Source organism: Pongo abelii, chromosome 20, assembly GCF_028885655.2.
Source record: "Pongo abelii isolate AG06213 chromosome 20, NHGRI_mPonAbe1-v2.0_pri, whole genome shotgun sequence".
NCBI classification, from domain to species: domain Eukaryota; kingdom Metazoa; phylum Chordata; class Mammalia; order Primates; family Hominidae; genus Pongo; species Pongo abelii.
In genome coordinates this window covers 1783068-1808270 of record NC_072005.2, presented here as the reverse complement: position 1 = coordinate 1808270, position 25203 = coordinate 1783068, and the positions used below count along the sequence as shown (strand labels likewise).

The 25203-nt window shown below is 55.7% G+C and overlaps 1 protein-coding gene and 1 long non-coding RNA gene across 2 annotated transcripts in view; both read left to right on the top strand.

Annotated features, from left to right (window-relative positions):
• The first annotated feature begins 804 nt into the window (after positions 1-804).
• Positions 805-18293, top strand: LOC134760622 (uncharacterized). The gene is made up of 3 exons (XR_010138401.1): positions 805-946; positions 6602-6728; positions 18167-18293. It is a non-coding gene; the product is annotated as an uncharacterized LOC134760622 (long non-coding RNA).
• Positions 18294-19723: 1430 nt separating this feature from the next.
• BTBD2 (BTB domain containing 2) overlaps positions 19724-25203 on the top strand; it is a 30492-nt gene continuing 25012 nt past the window's right edge. Inside the window, exon 1 of the mRNA XM_024236559.3 lies at positions 19724-20150. Coding sequence (XP_024092327.3) covers positions 19735-20150 — 416 coding nt within the window. The 5' untranslated portion in view covers positions 19724-19734. The remainder of the gene's footprint in view (positions 20151-25203) is intronic.

Genomic DNA, 25203 nt, shown 5'->3' with positions numbered 1-25203 from the left:
AGAGAGCGAGAGACGTTTTTGCTGCTGCCTTGGGACTGTGCAACCTAACAAGTCCTAGTAATTTTAACCTTCTGCACATGGCCGGCCCCTGCCTGCTTTAGGGTTCACCTCCCTCAGCCATTATTCAGTTTTTGTTGCAGGCAGGACGCTGTGCTGGGGCTGGTGGCAGAGAAGATGAGCTGGACGGCCAAGGGCTGACCTCAGATCCTGGAGTTGGGTGTAGACCAGGAAGGGCTTCCTGGAGACGGGAGCGGAAGGAGGACAGCGAAGCCTGGTGGTTAAGGAGGCCAGCCCGGGCTGAAATCCCAGCTGTATCCAGGCTACTGTGTGCCTCAGTTTCCGGATCCATCAAGCGGGAGCCAAGGGCAGCCAGGTGAGCTACAGGCTGGTAGCGCAGTACAGGGACAAAACCCAGCAAGAAAGAAACCGATGACGTCGCCTGAGGGGGCGGGACTTGAGGCTTGGAGGGTGCGAGGCTTGGCGTCTGGGGGGGGGGGGGCTTATTATATGGGGGGCGGAGCCTTGCACTTGGTGGGCGGAGCTTGAATCTGAAGGGGCGGGGCCTCGTCTGGGGCGAGGTTTGGGGCCTGGAGGGGCGGGGCTTGGGGGAGGTTCCCAGAAGGGGCGGGGCTTGTGTATTGGGTGAGGTTTGAGGCCTGGAAGGCAGAGACTTATGGCCTGGGGGCGGGGCTTTTGCCTGGAGGGAGTGGGGCTTATGAACTGGAGGTGGGGGTGAGGCTTGTGTCTGGGGCCAGGTTTGGGCCTGGAAAGGCGGGGCTTGCGGTCTGAAGGGGCGGGGTTTGGGCCTGGAGGGGGCTGGAGGCAAGAGAGATGGCGCTCAGGATGGTAGGGTTCCCTGCCCTGCCCCAGGATCCTGCATGGAAGAAGGCGTGAGGAGGTGAAGGAAGCTTATGGTACCTGCACATCGACAGGCTGGAGCGCGAGAGTAAGCACCGTGTGGGGACACACCCGACCACGGCGGGGGAGGGGGCGGCACCCCAAAGGCAACAGGGAACCCAGGCAGCATTTTATTTTTTCAGATAACAGCTTTACTGTGATAAAACTCAGCACCTGGCCGGGTGCGGTGGCTCACTCACGTAATCCCAGCACTTTGGGAGGCCGAGGCGGGAGGATCACCTGAGGTCAGGAGTTTGAGACCAGCCCCGCCAACATGGTGAAACCCCATCTCCACTAAAAATACAAAATTAGCCGGGCGTGGTGGCAGGTGCCTGTAATCCCAGCTGCTAGGGAGGCTGAGGCAGGAGAATTGCTTGAGCCCAGGAGGCTGAGGTTGCAGTGAGCCGAGATTGCACCACTGTACTCCAGCCTAGGCAACATAGCGAGACTCTTTCTGAAAAAAAAAAAAAAAAAAAAAAAAAAAACAAACCTCAGCACCGCTGTTCACCCACTTCGTTTAAAATTCAATGGTTTTAGCACTTGCAAAGTTGTGCAACCTTCACCTCTAATCCAATTCTGCAACATTCTCATCACCCGGAAAAGCAAGCCCGCCCCACCGGCAGTCACTGCCTTTCCCCACCTCCCCAGCCCCCGGTGGCCACTAGTGCACTCTCTGTCTCTGGGGATTTGCCTGTTCTGGACTTTTCATGTGAATGGCCTGGGGGTGGATTCCAGCTGGGCCTAGAGGAGGAAGGGTCCGGGGACACCCAGGTAGAGCAGAGACCACGGCCATGGCCAGGAGGGGCCCAGCCCTGCAGGGCTGACTGCGGGGGGAGGTGAAGGGTGGGTCGGGCACCGGGGGTCTGTCACCCCCTGCAGGGCACTTCGTGGCTACCCCACGGTCCCGACTGAACCCCATGACCCATGAAGTCCTTCTAGCCCTGTTCTGCAGCTGCAGTGGGAGGAAGGGGCCCAGGGTCCTCCGCTAGCTTCCCCCACAGCCTCAAGGCACAGACTGGAAATGGAGGTTCTGAGCTGTCCCCTGGAGCAGGGGCTATGGGGCTGGCAAGATGACTGCCAACCCGGGCCTCAGTTTCCCCATCTGGAGAACAGAAGGCTGGGCCAGATGACCACAGGGCGGGGCCTGGCCAGGCCTCTACCCTGGACAGTGGCAGCCCCCAGAAACCCAGAGGGTCCCAGCCCCCAGGTTTTCTCTGGGTGCTGCGGCCAACCTGTCTGAGCCTCATCCGAGCTGGGGACAGCTCTCCCTCCTCAGCCCCATCCCTAGGGCCTCTCTTCTCTCTGGCTTTGGTCTTCCCTGTCTTCTCCTCCTTTCCCCCCATCACACCCTTTCAATCTCAACTCCCAAGTCTCCTCTCAAAATCACCCCCACTTTTGTCCTCCCCCACACTGCTACCCCAGGCCAAGGCCCCAGACTCCTTGCTGACCTTCCAGCCCCCATTCCTGCCTCTGCCTCCTTTCTCCTAGTGATTTAAAACCAGTCACACCCCTCCCCTACTCTAACACCTCCCATGACTCCCCATTGCCCACAGCACAAAAACAAAGTGCTCTTGGCTGCCCTGGCACCTAATTTAGGTTCAAATAATAATAATAATAATAATTATTATTATTATTTTATTTAGTCTAGGTGCAGTGGCCCACACCTGTAATCTCAATACTTTGGAAGGCTGAGGTGGGAGGATTGCTTGAGCCCAGGAGCTCAAGGCTCAGGGCACCCAGCCTCCAAGCCTCCCCCTCAAACTCTGCCCTCCTCTCAGTTTCTCCAGCCCCAGCTCCTTCTGGATGCCGGGCCTATGCACCTGCTCCCCCATCCAGCGGGGCCTCCCCAACATCCTCTGCACCTGGTTTCTCCTCTGCACCCTTCAGCCCCCGGATCTGGGATCACTTCCAGAGGTGCTCCTTAGGAGCTCAGGCCGTGTTGCAGCCGCATGACCATCCGTGAACGTTCCTTGCCCTGGGTTACTCATCCGCCACACTTGAAGGCGGGCTGAGCTCAGCTGTCTCCTCCTTTGTCCTAGTTTGTGAACTCGCACATAACAGATTGAATGAATGAATGAATGAATGAATGAAGGCACACAGACGGTCTCACCCGGCCATCCTCAGGGTTCCCTGGCCTGCTGCCCTTGTCCCTTGCACAGCCTGGCTTGTGTGTAGGAAGTGTGGGAGGTGCCACAGGCCAAGTCACTTCCCTCCCGGGTGGCACCGAGCCCCGCCCAGCCCTGCCAGGCCCCCCTGCTGACCGCTGCCTGCCCCCGGCCGCCTGCCAGGAACAGCTTGTCTTCTGAGCTGCTGCTCTCAATCCTGTTTTTGTGGTTTCCTCTCTGCCAATCCCGCCCTCTTCCAGTCTCTTCTTGTAGAGTGGCAGGAAAATTCTGGAGCTGCAGGAACTGGGAGCCTTTCACAGGCTGTGACCGAGGCCACCCCCAGCCTCCAGAGCCCAGTCTGCCCCTCTGTGAAGGGAACCACCGGCTCTGGCTCACAGGTGCCCGGGCCGGGGTCCGCCCACGTGTCCCACCGGGTCAGGGGCGGGAGCAAACTGAATCCTTCATGGCAAAATCACCTCTACATTGCGGCAGTGATTCAGGGATCCTTTGAAAAGACAGCAGCACACACTACTGCACTGCACAGATTGTCAGAGAAACCGGGTGTGGGGTGTGGACTGTGCGGAAACCCTGTGACCTTCACAATTTCTTTGAAACCCCAAAGCTGTTCTTTAAAAAAATACATTTTTGGCTGTGCGTGGTGGCTCACACATGTAATCTCAGCACTTTGGGAGGCCGAGGCGCGTAGATACCTGAGGTCAAGAGTTCGAGACTAGCTTGGCTAACATGGTGAAACCCTGTCTCTACTAAGAGTAAAAAAATTAGCCTTGCATGGTGTCGGGCGCCTATAATCCCAGTTACTCAGGAGGCTGAGGCAGGAGAATTGCTTGAACCCGAGAGGCAGAGATTGCAGTGAGCTGAGATTGTACCGCTGCACCTCAGCCTAGACAACAAGAGCAAGACTCTGGCAAAAACAAAAAGAAAAAACAAAACAAAACAAAACATTTTTTTTCCGTGCCAATAGTGCTCCTGCAAACATGGTGAATGTTCCGAAAACACAGGTTCTTTTTGAGACAACGTCTCCCTCTGTTGCCCAGGCTGGAGTGCAGTGGCACGATCTCGGCTCACTACAACCTCCACCTCCCGGGTTCAAGAGATTCACCTGCTCAGCCTCCTGAGTGGCTGAGATTACAGGCACAGGCCATCACGCCCAGCTAACTTGTGTGTGTGTGTGTGTGTGTGTGTGTGTGTGTGTGTGTGTGTGTGTGTGTGTGTTTAGCAGAGATGGGGTTTCTCCATGTTGGCCAGGCTGGTCTTGAACTCCCGACCTCAGGTGATCCGCCTGCCTCGGCCTCCCAAAGTGCTGAGATTACAGGCGTGAGCCACTGCGTCCGGCCCCAAGAGCCTTTCTTTTTTTTTTTTTTTTGAGATGGAATCTTGCTCTGTCACCCAGGCTGGAGTGCAGTGGTGCAATCTTGGCTCACTGCAAGCTCCGCCTCCCGGGTTCATGCCATTCTCCTGCCTCAGCCTCCCCAGTAGCTGGGACTACAGGTGCCCGCCACCACGCCTGGCTAATTGTTTGTATTTTTAGTAGAGACGGGGTTTCACCATGTTAGCCAGGATGGTCTCAAACTCCCGACCTCAGGTGATCCGCCCGCCTCAGCCTCGCAAAGTGCTGGGATTATAGGCGTGAGCCACCATGCCCGGCCCCAACAGCCTTTCTGTAAGAAGTGTGGCCAGCGCCAATCCCACAAATTGGGGCAGCGCTAGAGGAGCGAGGACTCTCTCTGTGCCCAGGGAAAGTGGCCTTACTACAGGAAGCAGAGTGGCTGTGGTAGGCGGACTAAGTCGATTTTCCAGAAAAAGCTAAAACCACGAAGAAAATTGTGCCAAGGTGGCCGGGCACGGTGGCTCACGCCTGTAATCTCAGCACTTTGGGAGGCTGAGGTGGGTGGATCACGAGGTCAGGAGATCGAGACCATCCTGGCTAACACGGTGAAACCCCATCTCTACTAAAAATACAAAAAATTAGCCAGGCATGGTGGCGGGCACCTGTAGTCCCAGCTACTCAGGAGGCTGAGGCAGGAGAATGGCGTGAACCTGGGAGGAGGAGCCTGCAGTGAGCCGAGATCGCGCCACTGCACTCCAGCCTGGGAGACAGCAAGACTCCGTCTCAAAAAAAAAAAAAAAGGAAGAAAAAGAAAATTGTGCCGAGGCGCAACTGCCTTGAGCTCCAATGTGGCGAGGGGCAAGCCTGAGCTGGGAGGAGATAAACCAAGAGACTGAGAAATAGTCAACAGACCCGTTCACAGTGCCATCGTTTTTATTTTTTTATTTTTTGAGACGGAGTCTCGCTCTGTCGCCCAGGCTGGAGTTCAGTGGCGAGATCTCGGCTCACTGCAACCTCTGCCTCCTGGGTTCAAGCGATTCTCATGCCTCAGCCCCCTGGGTAGCTGAGATTATAGGCACGCGCCACCACGCTCAGCTGATTTTTGTATTTTTAGTGGAAACAGGGTTTTGCCATGGTGCCCAGGCTGGTCTTGAACTCCTGACCTCAGGTTATCTGCCCACCTCAGCCTCCCAAAGTACTGGGATTACAGGTGTGAGCCACCATGCCCGGATGGATAATAATAATAATAATTTTATTTAGGCTGGATGCAATGGCTCACACCTGTAATCCCAGCACTTTGGGAGGCTGAGGTGGGAGGATTGCTTGAGCCCAGGAGTTCAAGACCACACTGGACAATATAGTGAGACCCATATCTCTACAAAAAATACAAAAATTAGCCAGGTGTGGTGGCACATACCTGTAGTTCCAGCTACTCGGGAGGCTGAGGCAGGAGGATCCCTTAAGCCCAGGAATTTGAGGCTGCAGTGAGCTATGATCATATCACCGCCCTCCAGCCTGGGTAACAAAGTAAGACCCTGTCTCAATTAATAATAGTAATAATGGCCAGGCACAGTGGCTACTGCCTGTAATTCCAACACTGAGAGGCCGAGACCAGTGGATCGCTTGAGGTCAGGAGTTTGACACCAGCCTGGGCAACACAGTGAGACCCCTGTCTCTATTGTAAAAAACAATAAAATAATAATAATGAATTAAAGAGTCCACAGGATCAAGTCTGCATAGGGTCTGGTACACAGTAAGTGCTCAATAAATGTGTTGAGGATTGGCCAGGCGCGGTGGCTCATGGCCTGTGATCCCAGCACTTTGGGAGGCCGAAGCGGGCGGATCATGAGGTCTGGAGTTTGAGACCAGCCTGGCCAATATGGTGAAACCCCATCTCTACTAAAAACTACAAAAATTAGCCGGGCGTGGTGGCTCATGCCTGTAATCCCAGCTACTTGGGAGGCTGAGGCAGAAGAATCACTTGAACTCGGGAGGTGGAGGCAGCAGTGAGCCGAGATTGCGCCACTGCACTCCAGCCTGGGCGACAGAGCGAGATTCCCAGAAACAAAATGTGTTGAGGACTGATTTATTGCCCCAAGGCTGGGAGGAGGCCAGCAGGATGTCTCTCTTCCCTCTGCAGCATGGAAGGACTCACACACATTTTACTTCCTGCCATTGTCACTAACCATGGGGATCCCTCCTGCTGGATCAGCCCCTTTCATTCTGGCCTTTAACTGTCCCCTTGCCAAAGGCAACCCTGTGGCCTGTCCTGGTCTCTGACCCACTGTGAAGAATGAGAAACCTGTTTAAAGTGAAGTGTGATGGAATCAAGTCAGACGTGAGGAAGGACCTACCTCCTTGGTCAAAGCTGGGATGGGGTAAGCATTGGGGAGACAGGAAAGGAGGGAGGGTGGGAGGGCCGGCTCCCTGTGTCGGGGATGCCTAGGTGAGCTGGAGGGCCCGCTGACATGAGTGTTCCCACTTGGGGTTTGGGTGGCCAGATAGAAGCCGGCACCCCTGGGTTGGAACCTCACTGACTCCCCAGTGGTGCCTGCCCTGTTCATTCCGTTTCTGGCTGTCTTCATTCCTTCTATCAAGCTAACATTTCACTCTCTGCCATGCAGGGCTTGGGGTCTGTGGGCAGCCTCGGGAAGATGCCCTGGGGTACATTCATCCCACCACCCCGAGGGAGACTCAGTTTCCCCAAGTGAAGTGTGAAGGCAACAGCTCCAGTGCTCCCCTGCCTCAGTTTCCCTTTTTTTGAGATGAGGGCTCACTCTGTCACCCAGGCTGGAGAGCAGTGGTGCTGTCATGGCTCACTGCAGCCTCGACTTCCCATGCTTAAATCATCCTCCCATCTCAATCTCCTGAGTAGCTGTGACCTCAGGCGTGCGCCACCAGGCCCAGCTAATTTTTGTAATTTTTTTGTAGAGATGGGTCTCACTATGTTGCCCAGGCTGGTCTGGAGCCCCTGGGCTCAAGTGATCCTCCTGCCTTGGCTTCCCAAAGTGCTGGGATTACAGGTGTGAACCACCATGCCCTGCCTCGGTTTCCCTTTTGTAAGCACCTTTTGTGAAATGGCAGAAGATACAGACACCAACAAAGAGGGCTTGTCGGCCGGGTGCAGCGGCTCACGCCTGTAATCCCAGCACTTTGGGAGGCCGAGGTGGGTGGATTACGAGGTCAGGAGTTCAAGATCAGCCTGGCAAAGATGGTGAAACCCCCGTCTCTACTAAAAATACAAAAAATTAGCCGGGTGTGGTGGCGGGCACCTGTAGTCCCAGCCACTCAGGAGGCTGAGGCAGGAGAATGGCGTGAACCTGGGAGGCAGAGTTTGCAGTGAGCTGAGATCGCGCCACTGCACTCCAGCCTGGGCGGCAGAGTGAGACTCCATCTCAAAAAATAATAATAATAAAACAAAATTTTTAAAAAAGGCCAGGCACGGTGGCTCATGCCTGTAATTCCAGCACTTTGGGAGGCCGAGGCGGGCGGATCACGAGGTCAGGAGATCGAGACCATCCTGGCTAATACGGTGAAACCCCATTTCTACTAAAAATACAAAAAATTAGCCGGATGTGGCGGCGCGTACCTGTAATCCCAGCTACTCGGGAGGCTGAGGCAGGAGAATGGCGTGAATCTGGGAGGCGGATGTTGCAGTGAGCCAAGATCGCACCACTGCACTCCAGCCTGGCCAACAGAGCGAGACCCCATCTCAAAAAAAAAAAAAAAAAAAAAAGAGGGCCTGTCTGAGCCAGGCCCGATGGCTCACACCTGTAATCCCAGCATTTTACAGGGCTGAAGTGGGTGGATTGAGTGAGCCCAGGAGTTCGAGACCAGCCTGGGCAACATAGTGAAACCTCATCTCTAAAAAAGAAAAAAAAAAAAAGAAAAGAAAAAGAAAAGGGGGTTTGTCAATCCCCACAGCCTTGGTTTGGGGGCCACAGAGGCCTCAGGTTCCCAAATCCCCTTCCACAGACCTGTGGAGAGTGCCCAGCTTGGAGTCAGTGAGTCCCTCCCGCCCCCCAGCCGTCAGATTCATAAACAGGGTTGAGGGCTGTGTTTTAGCATTTTATCTGCATGGTAAAAGTGTCACCTGGCCAGGCGCGGTAACTCACGCCTGTAATCCCAGCACTTTGGGAGGCCAAGGTGGACGGATCACTTGTGAGGAGTTTCAGAGCGGCCTGGCCAACATGGTGAAAGCCCGTTTCCACTAAAAATACAAAAATTAGCCTGACGTGTTGGTGTGTGCGTGTAGTCCCAGCTACTTGGGAGGCTGGGCAGGAGAATCGCTTGAACTCTAGGAGGTCAAGCAATTAGGAGGTGGAGGTTGCAGTGAGCTGAGATCACGCCACTGCACTACAGCCTGGGAGACAGGGTAAGACTCCTCCTCAAAAACAAAACAAAAACAAAAACCAAAAAAAAGTGTCACCCCTTGCAGGAGGCTACATAGTGGTGTGGGTTCCAGCCCTGGCCACTCTGCACTGGGGCTCGTTGGCCAACTTCACTCACCCCTGCAGAGCCCCTGGTCCTTCACCCAGCAGTCACGCCCTCCCAGGAATGACCTTATCCCTTCCCTGTGGGCCCGGGGCCAGGCAGGCAGCATTGAGAAACCTTCACAGCCACCGCTTCCAGCCAGGACACAGGGGAGGCAGGCAGGACCCTTGCCTGGGCACAAAATGCAAGCAGGGGGTCACCAGCAGCCTCGTTCCCCAAGATAATAATAGCCAAGCTCAGTGGCTCATGCCTGTGGTCCCAGCACTTTGGGAGGTCAAGGCCGGAGGATTGCTTGAGCCCAGGAGTTTGAGATCAGCCTGGGCAACGTAGTGAGGCCCTGTCTCTGCAAAAAAATAAAAAATTAGCTGGGTGTGGTGGTGCGTGTCTGTGGTCCCAGCTACATAGGAGGCTGAGGGAGGAGGATTGAGCCCAGAAGTTTGAGGCTGCAGTGAGCTGTGATCACGCCACTGCACTCTGGATCATGTTTCAAAAAATATATATTTTTCGTAATTGAATTTGTTGCTGTAATGATTGGAAACACATGCAGTTATAAGAAATAGCACTTTGCCTAGTTTCCCCCAATGGTAACATTTTGCAACAGTCTATTACAATGTCATAACCACGCTGTTGGCATTGATACAATTCACCCACTTTATTCAGAACTGGCCATTTTCTTTCTTTCTCTCTCTCTCTCTCTCTCTGTCTCTCGCTCTCGCTCTCGCGTCTCGCTCTGTCACCCAGGCTGTAGTGCAGTGGCGTGATCTCAGCTCACTGCAACCTCCACCTCCCGGATTCAAGCGATTTTCCTGCCTCAGTCTCCCAGGTAGCTGGGATTACAGGTGCCCGCCACCACGCCTGGCTAATTTTTGTATTTTTAGTAGAGATGCGGGTTTCTCCATGTTGGCCAGGCTGATCTCGAACTCCTGACTTCAGGTGATCCACCTGCTTCGGCCTCCCAAGGTGCTGGGATGACTGGCGTGAGCCACCACGCCCAGCCAGACCTGGCCAGTTTCACTTGTGGCCCTGTGTGTGTGTCTGGTGTGTGTGTGTGTCTGGTGTGTGTGTGTGTCTGGTGTGTGTGCTTGTGCAGGGCACTGGTGGTATAATTTAATAACAGTCCCTTTATCCTTTGTTCTTGGAAATAAAAGTGCATCAAACTGAACCGTGCAATCCAGGAGGCTGAGTGGGCGGCGCTCTCCGGCCGTGCCTCCTAACCCGGAATCCGGACTCCGGACCTTCCATGTGAGCCCGGGCTTCCCTCCGCCCGGGCCTCACCATGGCCATCTGTAAAATGGGGTGTGTGGGGGGGTCACTGTACCAGGATAGGGGCTCCTCCTGTCTTCTTCTTTTTTTTTTCTTAGATGGAGTCATGCTCTGTTGCCCAGGCTGGAGTGCAGTGGCGCCATCTCGGCTCACTGCAAACTCTGCCTCCCAGGTTCAAGCGATTCTCCTGCCTCAGCCTCCCCAGTAGCTGGGATTATAGGCATGAGCCACCATACCCGGCTAATTTTTTTGTATTTTTAGTAGAGACGGGGTTTCACCATGTTGGTCAGGCTGGTCTCGAACTCCTGACCTCAGATGATCCACCTGCCCTGGCTTCCCAAAGTGCTGGGATTACAGGCGTGAGCCATGGCGCCCGACCTCCTTCACTCTCTTTATCCTTTCCTCTCTCCCTTCCTCCTGCCCTCCTATCATAAGGGAAGTGACATATATTTGGTATACCGTGTATCAGGAACCGTTTTAGTTTCCAGAATGAAAATATAGGCGCCAGGTGCAGTGGCTCATGCCTGTAATCCCAGCTCTTTGGGAGGCCGCATTGGGAGGATCCCTTGAAGTCAAGAGTTCAAGACCAGCCTGGCCAACATGGTGAAACCCCTGTCTCTACTAAAAATACAAAAACAAACAAACAAAAAAAATTAGCTGGGCCTCGTGGTGCACGCCTGTAATTCCAGCTACTCAGGAGGCTGAGGCAGGACAATTACTTGAACCCGGGAGGCAGAGGTTGCAGGGAGTCGAGATCAAGCCACTGCACTCTAGCCTAGGTGACAGAGTGAGACTGTCTCAAAAAAAAAAAAAAAAAAAGAGTTTTATGAATCTAACATCAGAGATCCTGTAATCAAATCTTTTTTTTTTCTTTTTTTTTTTTGAGACAAGGTCTTGTTCTGTCCCCCAGGCTAGAGTGCAGTGGCTTGCTCTTAGCTCACTGCAGCCTCAACCTCCCCAGCTCAACCAATCCTCCCACCTTAGCTTCTGAAGTAGCTGAAGCCACAGGCGCATGACACCACTTCCAGCTAATGTTTAAAATTATTTATAGAGGCTGGGCGCGATGGCTCACGTCTGGAATCCCAGCACTTTGGGAGGCCAAGGTGGGAGGATCACTTGAGCCCAGGAGTTTGAGGCCAGCCTGGGCAACATGGTGAAACCCCGTCTCTACAAAAAATAAAAAAAATTAGCCATGCGTGGTGGTGTGCACCTGTGGTCCCAGCTACTTGGGAGGCTGAGGCAAGAGGATTGCTTGAGCCCAGGAAGTTGAGACTGCAGTGAGTGAGCCATAATTGTACCACTGCACTCCAGCCTGAGTGACAGAGCAAGACCCTGTCTCAGGGAAAAAAAGGAAAAAGAAAGAAAGAGAGAGAGGGAGGAAGGAAGGAGAGAGAAAGAAAGGAGGGAGGGAGGGAGGGAGGGAGGAAGGAAGGAAGGAATGAAAGAGAAAAGGAAAGGAAGAAAGAAGAAAGAAAAGAAAAGACAGACAAAGAAAGAAGGAAAGAAAAGAAAGAAAGATAGAAAGAAAGAAAGAGAGAGAAAGAAAGAAAGAAGAGAGAGAAAGCAAGCAAGCAAGCAAGCCGGCCAGGTGTGGCGGCTCATGCCTGTAATCCCAGCACTTTGGGAGGCTGCAGTGGGCAGATCACCTGAGGTCATGAGTTCGAGACCACCCTGGCCAACATGGTGAAATATCATCTCTACTAAAAATCAAACAAACAAACAAAAAAACAAAAAGTAGCCGGGTGTGGTGGTGGGCTCCTGTAATCCCAGATACTCAGGAGGCTGAGGCAGGAGAATAGCTTGAACCCAGGAGGCAGAGGTTGCCGTGAGCCAAGATCGTGCCACTGGACTCCAGCCTGGGCAACAGAGTAAGACTCCTTCCCCCACCAAAAAAACAAAGAAGATTAAGGGTCTGGCGCAGTGGCTCACATCTGTAATCCCAGCACTTTGGGAGACCAAGACAGGGGAAGAATCACTTGAGCCCAGGAGTTCAAGACCAGCCTGGGCAACATGACATAACCCTGTCTCTACTAAAAATACAAAAATTAGCTGGGCGTGGTGGTGCACACCTGTAATCCCAGCCACTCGGGAGGCTGAGGCAGGAGAATCACCTGAACCCGGGAGGCGGAGGTTGCAGTGAGCCGAGATCACACCACTGCACTCCAGCCTGGGTGACAGGGTGAGAGTCCATCTCAAAACAAAAGAAGGCAAATTTTACATTATGTGTATTTTATTTACCACTACAACAAAAAATGAAGTATAAACCACGCATAGGTTGATTTCCAGCTCTGTTGCTGGGTGGCTGTGGCTCTACCCACATCTCCTCACTCCTGGCTCACAGCCACCATCTCCAATGGAGCACACAGGACAGGTCTCTGGAGGATCTTGCCCTGGCCATTAAATGCTGCAGGCTAGAAGAGTCACACCCCTTCTGTTCATAACTCACTGGGCAGAACTGTTCAGGTGACACAGCCGTAAGGAACCAAGCACACAGCCCTTCATTGCCAATGAGAGTGCCTGAAATCCACAGGGAAGAGCCTCACTGGTTGCCCCAGCCTGGGGCTGGGCCAGGTAGCCAGGACGTGGCTGTCCCCAGGTGTCCGCCACCACTGGCTTTTCTCTGCAGCCAGGGAGAGGGGCTGGTGGGCAGGGCTTGCAGACGAGGGGGCTTGGGGCCAGCACTTGAAGGGCAAGGAGAGCCCAGTGAGACAGAGGGGTTGACATGCCCGCTGCTGTCCTGGCCACAATTCAATCCAAAGTTCTCTTCTTTATTTCCTCCTGAGGCTTGGCTTATCCCATCATCTTATCTTATCTTCTCTTATCTCATAAGACAGAATCTCCCTCTTTCGCCTAGGATGGGGTGCACTGGTATGATCTTGGCTCACTGCAGCCTCTGCCTCCCAGGTTCAAGCGATTCTTCTGGCTCGGCCTCTCGAGTAACTGGAATTACAGGTGTGTGCCACCATGCCCAGCTAATTTTGTTTTTTTTGTTTGGTTGGTTTTCGTTTTTTTTTTTGGAGACAGAGTCTCGCTCTGTCACTCAGGCTGGAGTGCAGTGACGTGATCTCAGCTCACTAGAAGCTCCACCTCCCGGGTTCACGCCATTCTCCTGCCTCAGCCTCCCGAGTAGCTGGGACTACAGGCGCCCACCACCACGCCCAGCTAATTTTTTTTTGTATTTTTAGTAGAGACGGGGTTTCAGCACATTAGCCAGGATGGTCTCAATCTCCTGACCTCGTGATCCACTTGCCTTGGCCTCCCAAAGTGCTGGGATTACAGGCGTGAGCAACCGTGCCTGGCCTTAATTTTGTATTTTTAGTAGAGACGGGGTTTCACCAGGTTGGCCAGGCTGGTCTCAAACTCCTGACCTCAGGTGACCCACCTGCCTCAGTCTCCTAAAATGCTGGGATTGCAGGCGTGAGCCACTGCACCCAGCTTCTAAGGTGGCATATTTTGACATGGCATATTCTAATCTCCTTCAGTTCCTCCCTCTACATTTTTTGTGAACTCTTTAAATATTTTCTTCCACATCAGGCCTTTCTGGTGTGCATAATATTCCCGAGTGAAAGTCCCAGTGTTGGCTGGCGTGGTGGCTCACGCCTGTAATCCCAGCACTTTGGGAGGCCGAGGTGGCTGGATCATGAGGTCAGGAGTTCAAGATCAGCCTGGCCAAGATGGTGAAACCCCGTCTCTACTAAAAATACAAAGATTAACCAGGTGTGGTGGTGGGCGCCCGTAATCCCAGCTACTTGGGAGGCTGAAGCAGGAGAATCGCTTGAACCCGGGAGGCGGAGTTTGCAGTTAGCTGAGACCACACCACTGCACTCCAGCCTGGGCAACTGAGCAAGAGACTTTTTTTTTTTTTTCTTTTGAGACAGAGTCTTGCTCTGTTGCCCAGGCTGGAGTGCAGTGGCATGATCTCAGCTTACTGCAAGCTCTGCCTCCCGAGTTCTCGATAATCTCCTGCCTCAGCCTCCCAAGTAGCTGGGACTACAGGCGCCCGGCACCACGCCCGGCTAATTTTTTGTATTTTTAGTAGAGACAGGGTTTCACCGTGTTAGCAAGGATGGCCTTGAACACCGTCTCCTGGGTTCTAGCGATTCTCCTGCTTTAGCCTCCCAAGTAGCCGGGATTATGGGCGCCCACCACCACACCTGGCTAATTTTTGTATTTTTAGTAGAGACGGGGTTTCACCATCTTGGCCAGGCTGATCTTGAACTCCTGACCTCGTGATCCGCCCGCCTCGGCCTCCCAAAGTGCTGGGATTACAGGCGTGAGCCACCGTGCCCGGCCGCAAGATACTCTTTAAAAAAAAAAAAATTGGCCGGACAGAGCGAGACTCCGTCTTAAAAAAAAAAAAAAAAATTAGGCGTGGTGGTGCGCGCCTGTGGTCCCAGCTACTCAGGAGGCTGAGGCGGGAAGATCACTTGAGCCCAGGAGGTGGAGGCTGCAGTGAGCTGTGACTGCACCATTGCAGTCCAGCCCTGGAAGATAGAGTGAGACTTTGTCTCAGAAAAAAAGAAAGAACAAGAAAGAAAGAAAGAAAGCCAGCCAGCCTGAGTGTCCTGGAGTCAGAGGAGAGGAAAGGGGGCTGTGGGAGGGAAGAAAATGACATCCAACCCTCCTGGCCAAGGGTAGTTTTATGTGAATTGCACACTTCTCTGGAAATGAATGGAAATCCAGCAATCAGCTTGGTGACGAGCGCCCTCTAGAGGCCATCACCGCATAGACAGGGCTGGGATTGGTTCCAGAAACCCGGGGAAAAACTAAAAAACGCTCAAAACTTACTGCCAGGGGCAGGTATTGGCTCATAGCCAGCCAAAAAAAAAAAAAAAAAAGCAGTGATAAAGGACAAAAAGTCTCCGCAAGCTTCCCTTGCCACCCCTGGAGCTGAGGTGGACACATGTTTCTACCTTCACAGATAATCTCCATCTGTAATATGTTGTTTAGGTCTAGTGAGAGGTATGGTTTACCTACAGCGAATGCACAAATCTTAAGTGTAGTTTGGTTAATTTAGGCAAATGCATGAACCTGTATCACTCACACCCCTCTCAAAATCACACAGGCCAGGTGCGGTGGCTCCCACCTGTAATCCCAGTATTTTGGGAGGCCGAGGTGGGCAGATCAGGAGGTCAGGAGTTCGAAACCAGCCTAGCCAACATGGAGAAACCCCCATCTCTACTAAAAATACAAAAATTGGCTGGGTGCGGTGGCTCATGCCTGTAATCCCAGCACTTCGGGAGGCCGAGGTGGGCAGAACACAAGGTCAGGAGATCGAGACCATCCTGGCTAACACGGTGAAACCCCGTCTCTACTAAAAATACAAAAAAATTAGCCGGGCGTGGTGGCAGGCGCCTGTAGTCCCAGCTACTCGGGAGGCTGAGGCAGGAGAATGGTGTGAACCCGGGAGGCGGAGCTTGCAGTGAGCCGAGATCGCGCCACTGCACTCCAGCTTGGGCGACAGAACGAGACTCTGTCTCAAAAAAAAAAAAAAAAAAAATCCACATGGCCGAGTGGTTCACACCTGTAATCCCAGCATTTTGGGAGGCCTAGCGGGAGGATTGCTTGAGCCTAGCAGTTCACGAGCAGCCTGGGCGACAAAGTGAGATCCCATCTGTGTGTGTGTGTGTGTGTGTGAGGCAGGGCCTCACTTTGTCGCCCAGGCTGGAGTGCAGTGGCACAATCTCAGCCTCCCCAGCTGTAGCCATCCTCCCACTTTAGCCTCCCAAAAGCTGGGACTACAGGCACGCACCACAACACCTTGTTAATTTTGTATTTTTTTGTGGAGACAGGGTTTCACTATGTTGGCCAGGCTGGTCTTGAACTCCTGAACTCAAGTAATCTGCCTGCCTCGGCCTCTGAAAGTGCTGGGATTACAGGCATGAGCCACCATGGCTGGCCTACAGCTCCTTAAAAAAAAAAAAAGGCCAGGCGCAATGGCTCATGCCTGTAATCCCAGCACTTCAGGAGGCCGAGGTGGGTGGATCACGAGTTCAGGAGATCGAGACCATCCTGGCTAACACGGTGAAACCCCGACTCTACTAAAAATACAAAAAAAAAAAATTAGCTGGGCGTGGTGGCAGGCATCTGTAGTCCCAGCTACTCGGGGGGCTGAGGTAGGAGGATGGCATGAACCCAGAAGGCAGAGCTTGCAGTGAGCCGAGATCGCGCCACTGCACTCCAGCCTGGGCGGCAGAACGAGACTCCATCTCAAAAAAAAAAAAAAAAAAAAAAAAAAAAAAAATCGTGAACATCTCAGCATTCCATAAAGTTCACCCTTTCCTCAGACAACCTACCATTTTGTTAATTTCTATCACCATGGCAGGTATGCCTGTTCTGGAACTTCATCTAGAAGGTACTGCACAGATGTCCTCTTTAGGATTTGGCTGGAAAGATGTCACTTTGCCACTTTGCAAATGTATGAGATGAGAGATAAGAAAGTTGACATTTAAAGGCCAGCTGTGATGGCTCCCGCCTGTAATTCCAGCACTTGGGGAGGCCTAGGCAGGCGGATCACCTGAGGTTGGGAGTTCGAGACCAGCCTGACCAACATGGAGAAACTCCATCTCTACTAAAAATACAAAATTAACTGGGCGTGGTGGCGCATGTAATCCCAGCTACTCAGGAGGCTGAGGCAGGAGAATCGCTTGAATCTGGGAGGTGGAGGTTGTGGTGAGCCTAGATTGTGCCACTGTACTCTAGCCTGGGCAACAAGAGCAAAACTCTGTCTCCAAAAAAAAAAAATTGGCCAGGCATGGTGGTACACGGCTATAATCCCAGCTACTCAAGAGGCTGAGGCAAGAGAAGAGAATCGCTTGAACCCAGGAGGCAGAGGTTGCAGTGAGCTGTCACGCCATTACACTCCAGCCTGGGCAACAGAGGGAAACTGTTAAAAAAAAAAAAAAAAAAAGAAAGAGCGAGAGAGTGATGGAAGGAGGGAGGGAGGGAGAAGGAAGGGAGGGAGGGAGGGAGGGAGGGAAGAAGGAAGGAAGGAAGGAAGGAAGGAAGGAAGGAAGGAAGGAAGGAAAATGCTGGGTACAGTTGCTCATGCTTGTAATCCCAGCATTTCGGGAATCCAAGGGGGATGATCGCTTGAGCCCAGGAGTTCAAGGCCGCAGTGAGCCATGATCCTGCAGCTGTGCTCCAGCCTGGGCAACACAGCGAGACTTTATCCAAAAAAAAAAAATTAAATTAAAATTAAAAATTAAAGTAAAAATTGGCTGGGTGCGGTGGCTCACGCCTGTAATCCCAGCACTTTGGGAGGCTGAGGCGGGCGGTTCACCTGAGGTAAGGAGTTCCAGACCAGCCTGAGCCCATACAGGCAAACCCTGTCACTACTAAAAATACAGGCGGGGCACAGTGGCTCATGCCTGTAATCCCAGCACTTTGAGAGGCTGAGGGGGAAGATCACGAGGTCAGGAGATCGAGACCATCCTGGCTGACATGATGAAACCCCGTCTCTATTAAAAATATAAAAAATTGGCCGGGCACGGTGGCTCACGCCTGTAATCTCAGCACTTTGGGAGGCCGAGGCGGGCGGATCATGAGGTCAGGAGATCAAGACCATCCTGGCTAACATGGTGAAACTCCGTCTCTACTAAAAATACAAAGAATTAGCCGGGTTCGGTGGCAGCCACCTGTAGTCCCAGCTACTCGGGAGGCTGAGGCAGAAGAATGGCATGAATCTGGGAGGCGGAGCTTGCAGTGAGCCGAGATCCCACCACTGCACTCCAGCCTGGGCGACAGAACAAGACTCCATCTCAAAAAAAAAAATTAGCCTTAGCTAGGCGTGGTGGCGGGTACCTGTAACCCCAGCTACTCAGGAGGCTGAGGCGGGAGAATTGCTTGAACCAGGAGGCCGAGATTGCAGTGAGCCAAGATCGTATCACTGCACTCCAGCCTGGGCAATAGAGGGAGACTCTAAAAAGAAAAAAGAAAAAAGAAAAAAAAATTGTAACTACCTCAACCACCCACCCTGGAGAACTGAAAATAGCATTATCACTTGGGTTTTTTTAATACCCTATTTTCTTTCTCTTCTTTGTTTTTTTTTTCGAGACAGGATCTTGCTCTGTTGCCCAGGCTGGAGTGCAATGGTGGAGTCATAAGCTCATAAGCTCATCAAAAGCTCAACCTTCCAGGCTCAAGTGATGCTTCTGTCTCAGCCTTCTGAGTAGCTGGGACAACAGGTGCGTACCACCACGCCTAGTTTTTTTGTTTTAGTTTGTTTGTTTGTTTGAGACAGAGTTTTGTTCTTGTTGTTCAGGCTGGAGTGCAATGGCGCGGTCTTGGCTCACTGCAACCTCTGCCTCCCGGGTTCAAGTGATTCTCCTGCCTCAGCCTCCCAAGTAGCTGGGATTACAGGCGCCGGCCACCACGCCTGGCTAATTTTTGTATTTTTAGTAGAGATGGGGTTTCACCATGTTGGCCAGGATGGTCTCGATTTCCTGACCTCGTGATCCACCCGCCTCGGCCTCCCAAAGTGCTGGGATTACAGGCGTGAGCCACCGCGCCTGGCTAATTTTTGTATTTTTTGTAGAGATAGGGTTTTGCCATGTTGCCCAGGCTGGTCTCCAACTCTTGACCTTAGGTGATGCACCCCCGCCTCGGCCTCCTGAAGTGTTGGGATTACAGGCGTGAGCCACTGCGCCTGACCTGGTTCGTCAATCTTTGGGGCATTTGTCTACCTTGACATTATGTATGTAGTAAGCATTTTGGGGGAGTCCCGGCTCCGTCCACACTGACCACCCCGCACACCTGGCCTGGAGAGGGTGCTGGGCGTCTGCTGAGTGTCAGCGCATGTGGTCTGCACCCTGCCCGCTCATCCGCAGCTTCCCGGCCTCAGGCTATATCTCTATACAGTGGAGTCTGCGTCACGGAGCAGGCCCGCCACCTGGGTCCAGGGTCTGGGGTCTGGAGTTTGCACTTGGTCTTTGGGTTGGGGGTTCCGGGTCTGAAGTATGGGATCTGGAATCCGGGGTCTGAAGTCTGGGGTTCAGAGTCTGGGATCTAGGATTCAAGGACTGAGGCCTGGGGTCCCGGACTGAGGTCTGTGCTCCAGGGTTTAGGATCCAGGGTTTAGGATCCCCGGTCTGGAGTCTGGGGCCTGGTGCCTGGACCCCAAATTCTGGACCTCGGTCTGGAGTCTGGGCTTCAGGTCAGGATGCTTAAGGGGAGTGGAGCAAGGTCTTCCGCCAGCCCCTCCCCTCTACAGGCCCCTCCTACTCTTCCCTTTCCTCCCAGTCCCCTCCCTCCCCTCCCCTGCAACAGCCTCCCCCATTAACCTCCCTCCTCCCCTCCCACCTTCCCCCTCCTTTCCCCTCCCTCTCCTCCCCTCCCTCCTTCCAGCTTCCCCTCCCCTCCCTTCTCCCCTCCCTCCTCCCCTCCTTTCCTCTCCCTCTCCTCCCCTCCTACCTTCCCCCTCCTTTCCCCTCCCTTCTCCCCTCCCTTCTCCCCTCCCTCCCTCCTCCCCTCTCCTCCCCTCCCTCCTCTTTTCCCCTCCCCTCCCTCCTCTTTTCCCCTCCCCTCCCTCCTCTTTTCCCCTCCCCTCCCTCCCTCCTCCCCTCCCTCCCTCCCTCCTCCCCTCCCTCCTTCCCTCCTCCCATCCCCCGCCCGCGCCGCAGCGACAAAATGGCGGCGGGTGGGAGCGGCGGGCGCGCGTCGTGCCCGCCGGGGGTCGGGGTCGGCCCGGGCGCCGGGGGCAGTCCCGGGCCCAGCGCCAACGCCGCCGCCACCCCGGCCCCCGGCAACGCGGCCGCTGCCGCCGCCGCCGCCGCCGCCGCCGCCGCTGCCGCCGCCACCGCCGGGCCGCCGCCGCCCGCCCCGCCGGGCCCCGGGACAGACGCGCAGGCCGCGGGCGCGGAGCGGGCGGAGGAGGCGGCGGGCCCGGGGGCGGCGGCGCTGCAGCGCGAGGCCGCGTACAACTGGCAGGCCAGCAAGCCCACCGTGCAGGAGCGCTTCGCCTTCCTCTTCAACAACGAGGTGCTGTGCGACGTGCACTTCCTGGTGGGCAAGGGGCTCAGCTCGCAGCGCATCCCCGCGCACAGGTGGGCGCCCCGACCCCGCCAGCCCTGGCCCCGACCCACCCAGCCTGCTGCCCGGGCCCTGCACCTGAGGCCCCGCACCCCTCTGTCTCCGAGACCCCCGCACGCCTCCGGCCCCAGGACTCCTGCACCCCTCTGTCCCCGGGACCCCTGCACCTCTGCATCCTCAGGCTCCTAACCCAACTCGGCCTGCACCCCGGGGCCTGCACCTGAGGCCCTGCACCCCTCCGGTCCTGAACCCGACCCGGCCTGCACCCCGGGGCCTCCATCCCCAGACTCCACCCAGTTCCCTGGGCTCTGCACCCCTCTGTCCCTGCCCCTGCACCTCTCTGTTCCCAGACCCCACCAGGCCTACACTCTGGGCCTCCGCACCCCTCCATCCCCCGGACCCCCTGGATCCTCCACCCCTGGCTTGCGCCCCCAGCCCGTTCTCCGGGACCCCAGGCCCTGTACCCCTGGGACCCCTGCTCTCCTCCGTCCCTGGACCCACCCAGCCTGCACTCCGGTACCCTCCGTTCCTGGGACCCTCCAACTCGGCCTGCACTTGGAGCCCCTGGGCCCCTCCATCCTCGAACCCCACCCAGCCTGCACCCCAGGACCCCAGATATTTCATCCTCAGGGCCCTCCACCCCCCACTTGCACCCTAGGACCCTCCATTCTTCCATCCTCAGGATCCTCCACCCCTGGACCTCACCCCTCCCTGCACCCCAGGTCCCCAGACACCTCTGCCCCCAGATCCCTGGGCCCCTCCACCTCCGGCCGGAACCCCTGCCTGCACCCCAGGCCCCTCCATCCCTGGACCCCACCTGGCCTGCATCCCTGGGTCCCCTCCATGCCCTGGCCCTGCACCCCCACTCACCACCCCTGGGACTCCTGTAACCCTCCAACCCTGGGACGTGTACCCCCATCTGCTCCTCCATTCCCATGACCCCAACCCACTGTCTCTAGGACCCCTGACCCCACATGCCACACTCGTCCGTCCCTGCACCCGGGGACCCTCAGGACCCCTCCATCCCCAGGCCCTGCATCCTTGCCTGCCATCCCTCTCCCCCTGGGACCCCTACCCGTGACCCCTCCATCCCCGTTCCCGGGGACTCTCCAGGACCCTTCCTTCCCCAGGTCCTTCACCCCTGCCCACTGCCCTTCCACTCTCTACTCCCGGGGTCCTCTGGGACCCCGCTACACTCAAGTGTGTCACCCCTGCATCCCAGGATGGTGAGACCCCCGCCATCCCCAGTCCTCACCACCTCAGTCCGTAACCCCCAACCTATGACTCCTGAACTCCAGGACCCCTCCTTCCAGGGGTCCTGCTGTTTCCTCCACCCCCACCCATGACCCACAAGACCCCTCCCTCTTCCCCCACCATCCAGGGACCTGCCACTCCCACCCGCACCCCTGTGCCCCAAGACTCCTAGGCCTTGCTCTCTGCGTCCTCCCCGCTGCCTCCAGACCCACTGACCCCCACCGGAGACCCCCAGGCTCAGCACATGATCTGGATCAGAGATCTTCAAACCATGCCGCTCCCCTCCAGGGACACCCCCTGCCCGCCCCGCAGTCCAGATCATAGACTACCATCCACAGCCCCTCCAGCCCCGGACCCCCACCTCAGCCAGAGCCCCCTGAGCCCTGCCACCTGCCACTTCAGTGACCACCCGCCTCCAGCTCCGCCACTGCCAGGCTCCCGACCCTGGACTCTGCAGGAGGCTGCCTTCCCTGGGCCCTGCTACCCCCTGCACCCCATCCTATGACCCCCTGCCACCAGGCCACCACCCTAGACCCCCGCCCAGACTCCCATCTCCGAGCCCTTCCAACCCAGAGACCCCCAGCTCTGGGGTCCCTCCCTCCCCAGCCCCCAGGCCTCCTTTCTGGGAAAGAAGCGGGTTTGGCCCAGTCTCTGTCTTTGCCAGTGTGCCAGGTACTGGCCCCAGGCCCCAGGCTCCCTCCACTCCCGGGTCCCTCTTACCCTGCCCGTCATTGGTCGGGGGGCAGGGGCTGGGTTTTCTTGCTGCGGAGCCTGGAGGGGGAGGGTCCTGCCCTCCCTTCTGACCTTCAGGTGCTTTTGTTAACCTGTTCTGGCTTCTTCCTGGGTGTTCATGGGCAGCTGGGTCTCCTCTGGTGGGGTCCTGCCCTGGGCGGTACTAAGCAGAGAGGTTCCTGCCCCTAGAGGGTTCCGGGGCCTCCTGCGGCTCGTGCCATCCCTGTCGCCGTCCCTGTCTCCGTCGTCCTTAGCTGCTGGGCCTCTCCTAGCTTGGAGTGAGAGGTGGTGGGTTTGCTCCCTCCACCTGGGTGGTCTTCCTGCTCTTTGGGGAGGGGTAGGTTGGATGCAGCTGAAACTCACCCAGCAGCAGGTGCAGTTGGAGAATCCCAGGCTTTCTGTTTGAGGGGGCAGGTGGGGCCCCCTGGGCACTGGCTGACCTTGGGACATGTACGCGATTGCACTTGAGGGACCGCTGGCTCGGTTGCAAAGTGGGGAGGATGGAGGCAGGACAAGGACCCCTTGGAGAGAAGTAGGCGAGGGGTCTGCCCCCGGGGGGCTCAGGAGAGGGCAGTGAGGCCCAGCGGGAGATGGCAGCGAGGTAAGGTGGGTGGGCCTGGGACAGCGGACCCTCCACATGCGGGGTTAGGGGCGTGGACCCCCACTCAGCTCAAATCCGAGTACAACTTTTGACTCCCACGAACTTAACTAGGAATGGCTTCTCGCTGACCGGAGGCCTTGTGAGGACACTTGGTCCATGCACACCCGCTTCCTGTTCTCACAATAATGGAGGCTGGAGACCAGAAAATATATTCAGAGAAGTCTAAGGGGCCGGGTGCGGGGGCTCACGCCTGGAATCCCAGCACTTTGGGAGGCCGAGGCAGGCAGATCACGAGGTCAGGAGATCGGACCAGCCTGGTCAACACGGTAAAACCCTGTCTCTACAAAAATACAAAAATTAGCCGGGCGTGGTGGCACACACCTGTAATCCCAGCTACTCAGGAGGCTGAGGCAGGAGAATCTCCTGAACCCAGGAGGTGGAGGTTGCAGGGAACCGAGATTGCACCACTGCACTCCAGCCCAGGCGACACAGTGACACTCCATCTCAAAAAAATAAAGGACAGGCCGGGCGCGGTGGCTCACGCCTGTAATCCCAGCACTTTGGGAGGCCGAGGTGGGCAAATCATGAGGTCAGGAGTTCGAGACCATCCTGGCCAACATGGTGAAACCCCGTCTCTACTAAAAATACAAAAAATTAGCCGGGTGTGGTGGTGGGCAACTGTAATCCCAGCTACTCGGGAGGCTGAGGCAGGAGAATTGCTTGAACCCGGGAGGCGGAGGTTGCAGTGAGCCCAGATTGCGCCACCGCGCTCTAGCCTGGGCGACAGAGCAGGACTCTGTCTCAAAAAAAAAAAAGGAAAAAAAAAGGAGAAATCCTGTTTGCTGTTCACACAGTGGAAGTGACCGTCATGAAGGCCTCTGTCCTTGTGTTCATATTGAGGGCTGAGGAGGAGGAGCAGGAGCAGGAGGGTGGGTCTGTCTCGGGGGTGGCAGGGGTGGAAGGGGAGGCAGGAGAGGCCGGCACCCTCGGGGCAACCTTTATTGAAAACATTCACATATGAGTGGGCCCGTGCAGTTCAAACCTGCCTCGTTCAAAGGTCATCTGTATTTCCTTGGCATTTCAGGAGGGCTGAAAATGGACAGGGGGCACTGACCTGGTCCAGAACGACCCCCTGAGCAAGTGATGTTGATGGAGAATGCAGTGCCCCAGGCTCAGGGATGGAAGGCCCAGAGCCCAGAGGGGCTGGACAGGTGGGAGCCATGGCAAGGCCGGAGCAGGAGGAGTGAGGCCCAGCATGACCAGATCCGCATTGAGGGTGGAACGTGCCGTGGATGGGCCCAGGAGTGAGGCTGGGGAGTAGCAGCTGCAGACTCCAGGCAGGAGACAGCAGGGGGCTCGGTGGGGACGGCAGAAATGAGGGGTAGAGGATGCAGGTCCTCTTTGGAGGAAGCGAGTTCCTGTGGCCAGGAGAGGAGGCAGCTTGGCAGGTGAGCGTGTGGGAGGCTGGGGCGGGGGTCCCCAGACTTCTGGCTGGAGCATCACAAGCCAGGACAGGCTCAGGAGGGACAAGTACTGGCTTGGATGCATTGGCGGCACCTGGGGCTGAGAGGTCCACAGAGCAGTGCGTCCCAAGTGCCCTGTGCCTCAGTTTCCATGATTGAAATGGTCACTCAGACATGCCTGTCCTGGGGCTGTGGGAACAAACGGACCCGATGCGTTGCTGACAGCCGCAGGCCACACAGCAGATAAAAAACAGCAGCTGAGGCTGGGTGCAGTGGCTCATGCCTGTCATCCCAGCACTTCGGGAGGCCGAGGCGGGCGGACATCTGAGGTCAGGGGTTCGAGACCAGCCTGGCCATCATGGCAAAACCCCGTCTCTACTAAAAATACACAAATAAGCTGGGCGCGGTGGCACGCACCTGTAATCCCAGCTACTCAGAGGCTGAGGCAGGAGAATCGCTTGAATCCAGAAGGCAGAAATTGCAGTGAGCCAAGATCGCGCCACTGCACTCCAGCCTGGGTAACAGGGCGAGACTCCGTCTCAAAAAAAAAAAAAAAAAAGGGTGGGGGGATGATAGGACGAACTGGGGGTGCTGGGATAAAGTCTGGAGTTTACCGATGAGCAGAGAGAGGCCCGGCCTTGCCAGCTGTGAGGAAAGCAGGTGGCCTGGGCTTGGGCGTGGTCCCTGGCTGGGGTGCAGGGTGAGCAGAGACATGGCAGAGAGGAGGCTGGGAGCAGGCCTTGGCGGTGGCCCCAGTGTCTGGACCGTAGCGCAGGGGTCGGCGTTTGTGCTGGGGAGGAGGCTAGGGGTTGCACGTGGCCTCTGGGCTGTTCCCCGGTCCTGGATGAGCACCCGTCCATCTCAGTGCGCTGGAGCCTGGCACACAGTAGACACGCAGTGATTGTGCATTGAATGATCTGTGGGAATTAATATCTAATTCTCTCATGGGGCTTGAAGGGAGGACTGAAGATCTCCAGGGATGCACTTTTGTAGATGTACGCATCAGCCTGTCCCATG